At 27.0% G+C, this 9,435-nt stretch overlaps 3 protein-coding genes across 7 annotated transcripts in view; 2 read left to right on the top strand and 1 right to left on the bottom strand.

The window, feature by feature from the left end:
- Window positions 1-274, top strand: part of LOC102677794 (DNA-binding protein D-ETS-3-like) — a gene marked incomplete at its 5' end in the record, with an annotated part of 13,073 nt that extends 12,799 nt beyond the window's left edge. The window contains one exon of the mRNA XM_006615365.2: window positions 125-274. Within this exon, the coding sequence (XP_006615428.2) occupies window positions 125-274 (150 nt within the window). The remainder of the gene's footprint in view (window positions 1-124) is intronic.
- The window catches only part of LOC102672254 (MAU2 chromatid cohesion factor homolog), an 8,870-nt gene extending 3,133 nt beyond the window's left edge, over window positions 1-5,737 (top strand). The window contains exons 1-9 of one of the 5 annotated variants that reach the window (XM_031510320.1): window positions 479-623; window positions 2,973-3,255; window positions 3,527-3,706; window positions 3,774-4,052; window positions 4,122-4,368; window positions 4,445-4,692; window positions 4,789-4,994; window positions 5,076-5,278; window positions 5,343-5,539. In XM_031510320.1, the coding sequence (XP_031366180.1) occupies window positions 3,031-3,255; window positions 3,527-3,706; window positions 3,774-4,052; window positions 4,122-4,368; window positions 4,445-4,692; window positions 4,789-4,994; window positions 5,076-5,278; window positions 5,343-5,539 (1,785 nt within the window). In that variant the 5' untranslated portion in view covers window positions 479-623; window positions 2,973-3,030. The other 4 variants (XM_031510321.1, XM_006615323.2, XM_031510322.1 and 1 more) reach the window with 4 other exon arrangements.
- A 1,665-nt stretch (window positions 5,738-7,402) lies between these two features.
- Window positions 7,403-8,799, bottom strand: LOC102672107 (NADH-quinone oxidoreductase subunit B 2-like). Its single transcript, XM_006615322.2, has 3 exons — window positions 8,644-8,799; window positions 7,682-8,230; window positions 7,403-7,551 (listed from the first exon to the last, which is right to left on the bottom strand). The coding sequence occupies exons 1-3, from the start codon at window positions 8,666-8,668 to the stop codon at window positions 7,454-7,456; spliced, it is 672 nt and encodes a 223-aa protein (XP_006615385.1). The 5' UTR covers window positions 8,669-8,799; the 3' UTR covers window positions 7,403-7,453.
- Between the last annotated feature and the right edge of the window lie 636 nt (window positions 8,800-9,435).

Consider the following 9,435-nt stretch of genomic DNA (forward strand, 5'->3'; position numbering starts at 1 on the left):
AAGGAAGGTAGGATGAAAAGCGGATTGGAAGTTTCCACGGTGGAAAGGATGGATAGAAAGAGATAAAAGGAGAAAAAAAGAAGAAAAAGTAAAAGAGGGTAAAAATGTAAGCAACACACGGTAGGTCAGTCTCTTGGTTGTCAGCGGTTGGCGAATTGGTTGGGTTGCCATGGAGAACGCCGGGTATTCCCTGGATTCGGGCCCGCCCCAACGGGAAACCCCCATTCGGGAAATTCGTGGCGTCGCCGAAGCTGTCGCGGTGCCGGAGGTTTAGCTCGGCTCGGCTAATCGATTCTGCTACCAATCAGCGCCCGCGCCGTCTCTCTTCGTCCCCGTCCTCCTCCACTTCTCGTTCTACCTCTTCTTTCGCTTCCTCTTTCTTTCACTCCTCCTCCTTTCTTTCTTGCTTCACCAACATGAGTCTTTCTCTTCGAATCCCTCTTACGTGTGTGTCGTCCAACGAGATATCGCTCTGAAATTCGAAACAACGCAGTCTGATTCTCTCTTTGGACATCGTTGTCGTAATTAGTGGTAACTAGGATTTCTTGCTTTTACTTTTCTTTTTTTCAAGGTGAACACGTTAGTCGGAAAGCAGATATATATTTAACCTTGACCATCGAGTTATAAGAACAATGAATTATAATTAATTAAAGGTTACTAGATCTTTTTCTTCGTATTTTATGGGGAAATATAATAGATATGGAAATTATATAGGAGAGATCATTGGAGAATATTTAGATGAATTAGATATTTTTTTGTTTGTTCGATTTTTATGTGAAAGTAAGAAAAACTAAATAAATGATAAATAATCAAGGTTAAGATTAATAGCTTTCATCAAAAAATTAATAATTTTTAAATGTCAAATTAATAATTGATTATTTATATAATTTTTCTGTATGTCGTGCGGGATTTATAAATTATATTTTAAAAGTGCAACAGTTCTAAAAGATATAATAATAATAAAATGAATAAAAAAAAGATTGTGTTTTTTATAAAAATTATTGTGGTACTTTTTTTCCACATATCATAAGAATATATATACATATATATGTATATAGAATGTACAATAAAATTATTTTTTTTTTATTATAATATACCAAAATCTTGTGAATATATTATAAAATGATAAGTGACATAATCTTTGAGGATTTCCTAACGTTACGGATAAGAATAGTAGATAGTGGAAAAAAGACAGAAATAGAATAAAAATACTGAAATCAACGCCATCTTCAGAGTGCCGCAAATGAAACTCATAAAGAAAGGACAGAAAATAGTAAGAAAAGGATAGAGATAGATAAGAATTGATCGTCAGTGTCATCTCTTGAGAATTAAAGATATTTTTTCAAAGAATAATTCTAGAAGTACTCTCAGAGATGGTACTGACTTTTAATTCTTGCTTTATCTTTATTTTTTTTCTATTATTTGTTCTCTTTATCTATATTTGAGTTTCATTTGCGACATTCTGGAGATGACGTTGATTTCAATATGTATATCTTATTTCCGTTTCTTTTCTCATTATTTATTTTCTTTTTGTCTACATTTGCTTAGAGTAATAAAAATAAATTCACAAAGAAAAGATAAAAATAATTTAAAAAAGATAGAGATACAATGAGAATTGATTATCAGTACCATCTCTTGAGAGCAAAAGATATTTGTTTAAGCAATCGTCTTTTAAAAAGATGTAGAGATGGCGCTGACAGTCAATTCTTTTTCTTTATTTTTCTTTTATTATTTTCTGTTCTTTCTTTATAAATTTTATTTGCGGTATTTTGAAAATGAAGTTAATTTATTTGAATGAATATAATATATAATATATTGAATGAAGTATTTTTACTTTATCTCTGTCCTTCTTCCAGTATCTATTATTTTTGCCTATAACGTTATCAGTTGTCGAATATTATTTTATATATATGCAAGTTTTACGAGAAATATTAATTAATTAAAAAAAATTATTTTAATTTTAATAAAAAAAAATTTTTATTTGTATATATATATATTGTCACGGAAAAAAACAAATGAAAATCATTTTTATAAAAATATATATATATAATTGTTCGAAATCAAAGTGAAGCCAAATAATATATTAGATTCATAATAAATAAATGACTAGTCTCGAACAAATTACGCATTTCGGAAAAAAACTATTTATGATTTATTATTTATGATTTTATATCAAAATTTAATTTTATTCGCAATCTTTATTAATATTGCAATTTTATTCTAAATTAGAAATAATGTTGAAGATAATATTAAAATAGTAAGAGCATTGAATTGCATTGGATGTTTTATTGGACATTTATTCTATATTTCGAAATATAAGGAATAATATTTTTTGAGATTTAAAGAATAATTTAAAAAAAAATTCTAAATTTTATTTATTTATAAATTATGGATCATTATAATGTGCTTTTAACTTTTATTTTTTGTAATACATTTTTTATTAATATTACATTATATATATTGAATATATTTTTTATTTTAAAAAAATTTTTTAAAAGAATAAATTAAAAATAATAAAAATGTAATAAAATAGTATTTTTTATTTAATGTTTAATATATTTTTAAATTAAGAATTCTGACTTTGAAGCTACCATCCTAAGATTAAATAACCTACATTTCCCTAGACTGCTTAGTTATAAATTTAACGAAAACGATATGTATATATACCTAGTTTATTATCGTTGTATATAGAAATATTAAAATGAATAATGTCAATCTCTATTTAAATTTGTCTTGTTATCGAAATTCAATTATTTGTGCCTGTAATAAGAATTCTTAGAATATACGTAAAAAAATGTGAAGCAGTAATATAAAAAATATTGCATTCATACGTATGTAAACATTACGCAATAAGCGGTTTCCAGGGGAAACATATCTGACGGGACACTGTGAAATTGTAAATTAAATCGTGTCGTGATTTGATTATTTAAAACAGATATTTGATTTCATTGCAAATATAATTCAATTTTCAGTGCAAAGCCAGTGACCGTGTCTTATCACGGCCTGAAATTTTACGCGTGAAATGTCAAAATGGCGTCTTCGCAGGACGCTTGGTATCTATCGTTGTTAGGGCTAGCAGAAAACTTTCGAACCTCCAGTCCACCGAATATTAAGTCGTGTATACAGTGCTTACAAGCGGTTTTTAATTTTAAACCGCCTCCGAGAGTTGAAGCACGTACTCATCTTCAACTTGGCAACATCCTTCTTACGCATACCAAAAACATCGATTTGGCGCGGTCTCATTTAGAACAAGCGGTCAGTTAAAATGTTATTATATTTCAATTACTTGTATTCAATATTTTTTTAATATTGTTCTTTATCATTATTGTACGTTTTGTATAAATTTTCATACATTTGTTTATCTTAATTCTAACCTTTCTTTTTATTTTGGTACAGTCGGTAATATAACATACGAAGTAATTGAAGATTGTTACATTAACTGATATATAATAAACTAATAATATATATAGTATAATCATAAATGTGATTTAATTAATATGTATATAATATTAATATTACATTTCAGTGGCGATTGAGTCAAAATATAAATACTTTTGATGATGTTAAGTTTGAAGCAGCAAGTGTAGTTGCAGAATTATATGAACAACAACAGCAACCAAATCTTAGTAAACCAATATTACGGAAAGCTATAGAACTTTCGCAACATAATGTATATTGGCATTGTAGACTTATTTTTCAACTTGCAGTAAGTTATCAATAATTTTAAGTAATGTCAATAATCATATAATTATCAAATGATATTTTTGTTTTAGCAAATACATGCATCGGAAAAAGATTTTGTTGCAGCTAGTAGTTTACTTGCAGTAGGTGTTGATTATTCTCATATCAGCAATGCAAGTTATACAAGAGTTTTGTTCTTGTTGAGCCGATGTATGCTTTTATTAATAGATAAAAAATTTACTGAAGTTCACCCTCTTTTAAATTCAGCTGGTCATCATGTTGAAAATTGGCAGGGTAATCCACATCAAAAAGAATATTTGAAAGTATATTTTTTGGTACTTCAAGTCTGTCATTATTTAATGGCAGGACAAGTAAGCATTCAATAATATTTTTTATTTAACAAATTCGTGCAAATAATTTATTTATATATATTATTGAAGGTTAAAAGTGTAAAACCTTGTTTAAAACAATTACAACAAAGTATACAAACTATAATGTCTCCTAGTTGGCCAGCAGATGAAGTAGTTACAGGTTCAAATATTGGAGATATGTTTATATGGATGCCAAAGGACCATTTATATGTTTTGGTTTATTTAGTAACAGTTATGCATTCAATGCAAGCTGGTTATATGGATAAAGCTCAAAAATATACAGATAAAGCATTAACTCAAATTGAAAAACTCAAAAGTAAATATAATTTTCAAATACAACAATTTTTTTAACAAAATTATTATATTTTTATAACGTTTATATCATTCAACAGTTGTTGACAACAAGCCAATATTATCTGTTTTCCAATTAATGTTATTGGAACATATAGTAATGTGTCGATTAGTGATGGGAAATAAAAGTGTAGCCCTTGCAGAAATTTCTCAAGCTTGCGAACTTTGTAGAAGACAACCAAGGTTACTTCAAGGTCATAAACCACAATTGCATGCTTTATTGGGATTATATGCAATGTCAATGAATTGTATGGAAGCCGCGGAAGCGCAATTTACAGCTGCTTTGAGAGTAAGAAGATAAATTAAAGACGAATTAAATATTAATTAAATATTAAATATATAATTTTAATAACATTATTCAAAATAATTTCTTTTTTTTTTTTAGACATCACAAGAAAGAGAATTGTGGACTTTCGCGAACTTAAATTTAGCAATAGTATATCTTAGGACAAAGAGAGATGCAGATTTAGGTGCTTTATTAGAACGAATAAATCCAGAATCTTTACCATCTCACTCGCATTCTTTAAGAGCAGCAGCCTATTATGTTCAGGGTCTTCAAGCATTTTTTGGAGCTAGATACAATGAAGCAAAGTATAAATTAATAAATATTTGATTAAATTGATTAATATTAAAAAAAAAAAGATTAATGATTATCTATAAATATATTTATAGGAGATATCTCCGGGAAACATTAAAAATGGCTAATTCTGAAGATTTGAATAGACTTACTTCATGTAGTCTTGTCCTTCTGGGACATATATTTCTTTCTTTAGGAAATAGTAGAGAATCTATGAACATGGTTACACCTGCAATGCAACTAGCTTCTAAAATACCTGACGTCCATGTACAATTATGGGCTACTGCTATTCTTAAAGGTAATTAGATTTTTTTCAAATAAGAAGAAATTTAATTTTAATTAAATGATATTTTTATTGACAGATTTATATAGAATTTGCGGGGATCCGAGTCGTGAAAGTGAAGCATATCAAATGCATTGCACGTTTTCGCAAACTCTCTTAAAAGATCACTTTCAAAGTACACAAATGGGTGAACATACTCTTATACAATGGACTGATGGGCCTGTGCCTGCTTTGCCGAATAATCCACCACCTTCGACGTCGCAAGCAATTCTTTAATAATTTCTAGAAATTCCATAACTTGTATGTGTAAAACATGTAAGATATTTGACAAAACACAAAAATATGTTAGGTTTGTATAATTTTATTGGATTATAGGTTAAATTAAAAAATAAATAATATTGAGAGAGTAAAGATAGGAATAAAATAGGAAAATACAAGACTCTCCTAAATGAAAAAATTAAAATCAGTTGAATTAAAAAAGGAGCAGATTAATTGCGATTAAATTGAAGAGAATAAATTTAATATGGATATTAAATAATATCCACATTCATTATTTATTACCTAAATAATTTCAGGCAACTAAAAATCAGATTTTCATTTGCAGGGTTTCATAAGATATTATATATATAGGTTTGTACAAACAAAATTTATTGTAGTCATTTTCTATGTCACAGAGATAAATACATAAAAATAGTATAAAAGAAAATATGTATAAAGTATGGATATATTTTATTATTTTGTAAATTGTAAATTATCTCAAAACTTTCTTTTCTATAAGTATAAATCTGTATTAGAGAGAGAGAAAAAAATCAACAATGCTTCAGATATCAAAATAATTAAATACATTTTTCAATATAACTATTACTATTGCACAAAGACATTTAAAATTTAAAATCAATATATTTAATTTATGCTATAAAAGTGATAGATTTTTATATAAGAAAACAAAATTATATATTATTAATGGTTAAATTAAGGAATACATGCTTATTAAATAATGCTTTAATAATTTAAGTTTTGAAAAATTTGATTTGTCACAAAAAATTTCTGTTCGTACTAATTTTTCTTTATATCTCAATTGCTCTCTAATTCATCTGAATGTGACATTTTAAATATAAAACAATAATGTAATTATTCTTCTTCATATGTTGATTTTATCCATATATTTTAAATTTATAATCCATTCAACTTTTCAAGTTTACATAGCACGTTGGCAAATATGTTTTGAATTAAATTTTATTAAATCGAGATTGGTAAGATATTATAATAAATAATATGGATCAAATACATAATACGTCGGTGCATATTTAAAAAAATTATAAATCTATATGTTTAAATGTAAATTCAAATACTAAAGATTAAAACATTTGACGACAGATATGAACGAATAAAAAAAAAATAAAAACAATGTTACAAAATATTGATAATATTTCCAACGTACTATGCTTTTCAATGACCAAAGTAGTCGTTTAAAATTTGGGCTGTGGATACAACAGAAATAATAGTATGTTCATAAAAGTGTACTCTTATGAAATATGTTGATAGGTACAATAGATTACAGTATGTCTTCGAAAAATAAAAGAAATATCGTACCTATCGTATGCGTGGTGCGTATCAGTTGATGTGTTTTTATTAAATAATGTATGTATGTAATGTATAATTAAAATAAATACAATCGTAAGTAGTATTAAATAGAGCAATATATGAGAAAGAAAAAAATAAAGGGGCCTTAATATGTGGTAAGCTAAATGGCAAAGATGTTTTGCAAAGATGACTCTTTGCTTTGTTTTTAAATTAAGATATTGTACATATTTTAAATAGTAAAGATAATAAAAAATAAAAGAGAGAAAAAATATAATGAATTATATGCCTGTAAAAAAATTTTTTGTGTAATTATGTAATCAATATTGAAATTTTATCATTTGAATTAATTGTCATTTTTGAGTTTCTTCTTTGTAATATTTATATGTATTTTTGGTGGTTGTACATGATGATAAAAATCTATAAAAATAAATAAATCTTAGGAAAATGTGGTTGTATAATAAATTAGTCGTTTTAAAATAATTATTTAATGATTTTTAATTGTTTTTTAAAATAATTTATCATCTCATTTCATTTTTCATTCTTTTATAACTTAAATTATAACAACTTTTATATATAATTTGCTACAATTATAAGATGTATTTACATTCATTGTCTATACCATACTTGTAATGTTTTCATACGTTTAACTTTTTTCTGCAATTGAAGTATACCATACATTAAAGCTTCTGCTGTTGGGGGACATCCTGAAATGTATTTATAACATATAGCTAACTTTATTTTCATTCTATTTTTATATATAACAAATATAATAATAAGAATAATAATATAAATCTGTAATGTATAATGTAATGTATAAATGTTTTATAATGTTACCTGGCACATATATGTCCACAGGTATAATCCTATCACATCCTCTGACAACAGAATAACTATAATGATAATAACCACCACCATTAGCACAGCTTCCCATTGAAATAACCCAACGAGGTTCAGGCATTTGATCATATATTTTCCTCAATGCTGGGGCCATTTTATTTGTTAGAGTACCAGCAACTATAATAACATCAGCTTGTCTTGGAGAAGCCCTAAATACAACTCCATATCTATCCATATCATATCTTGGAGCTGCTATGTGCATCATTTCAACAGCACAACAAGCTAGACCAAATGTAAGTGGCCACATTGATCCTTTACGACCCCAATTTAAAATATCATCTAATCGAGCTACTGCATATTCAGCAAGATTGTTAGTATTTTGAAAAGGGCTATAAGGTATCTTCTTTACTTTTTGTGGCAAAGAACTTTTACTTGTTTTTGATATATCTGTGGCCATGTGTTTAGTTTGACAAACTAAAGATGCTGGACATCCTGCTAATGCAATGTTATTGCGTATCAGGGATGTTAGACCCTGATTAACAGAGGCTAAAAAAAAAAGAAACATGTCATGTTAATTTTTCATTTATTTTTTTGTTTTATATAAATTTATAATTAAATATTTATATTTATATTAATTAAAAAAAAAACAATTTTTTAATATTATTAAAAATCCAGTACAAAAGGTTATAGTGTAGTATTAAATTTGAAATTTGAAGTTTGAAAAGACAATGTATATTTCAATATAGAAAAATCAAATTAAATTAGACAAAATTGCCACATCTTATGCAATATAAACTGTTAGAATCAAATATAAAATTAAATGTGAAATTATATGCTATAATTATACATTTATGATAAAATTTTAAGCTAAAAAGAAAAATGTTGTTTTCTGCACTTAATATTTATTATCTTAATAGTTGAAAACAATTGAAAACATTGAAATTAAATCGTAAACTTACGTGAAAACACAAGAGAGCGCAACATTTTTCACCCTACACACCCTCTCCGACACTTAGTTGTCTGGTATAGTATGATTCTGCGCTGTGAATACATAGTATAGCATAACAAACATGTATAGTAGTTCGATATAGACTATAGGCGGACTAAGAATAGACGAGGAAAGGAAATAGTAGATAAAGGATAGAGATAAAGTAAAAATACTGAAATCAACGCCATCTCTAGATGTGCCGTAAACGAAACTCACAAAGAAAAGACAAAAAATAATAAAAAAAGGATGAGATAAAATAAGAATTGACTATTAGTGCCATCTCTAAGAACTTCTAGAAAGATTATCCTCTAAATATATGTCCTTGATCCTCAAGAGATGGCTCTAGCGGTCAATTCTTATCCTATCTCCATCCTTTTCTTACTATTTTCTATCCTTTCTTTGTGAGTTTCATTTGCGGCACTCTGAAGATAGCGCTGATTTCAATATTTTTACCATATCTCTATCCTTTTCTCACATTTTGCTCTCCTTGTCTACATTTATCAATGATTTTATACAATATACAATACAGATATAAAATATTAATTGAATATTTACTTTCATCGTTTCTCTTTCAAAGTTATAACGTGTTTTTAATATAAAAAATATGAATAAATAAACGAATCTTTCGTAGAATGTTTTTATTGGCTCAGTTTCTGTTTTATACAAAACATCTAAGAAACACAGATGCTTTCCGCTGACATTTGTTTTAAAACTTCGCCTCACGAAAGCGGCTAATCTATCGGTTTCGCGATTTCCTAGTCTT

This window comes from Apis dorsata, unplaced genomic scaffold (assembly GCF_000469605.1).
Source record: "Apis dorsata unplaced genomic scaffold, Apis dorsata 1.3 scaffold_221, whole genome shotgun sequence".
Taxonomy (NCBI): Eukaryota; Metazoa; Arthropoda; class Insecta; order Hymenoptera; family Apidae; genus Apis; species Apis dorsata.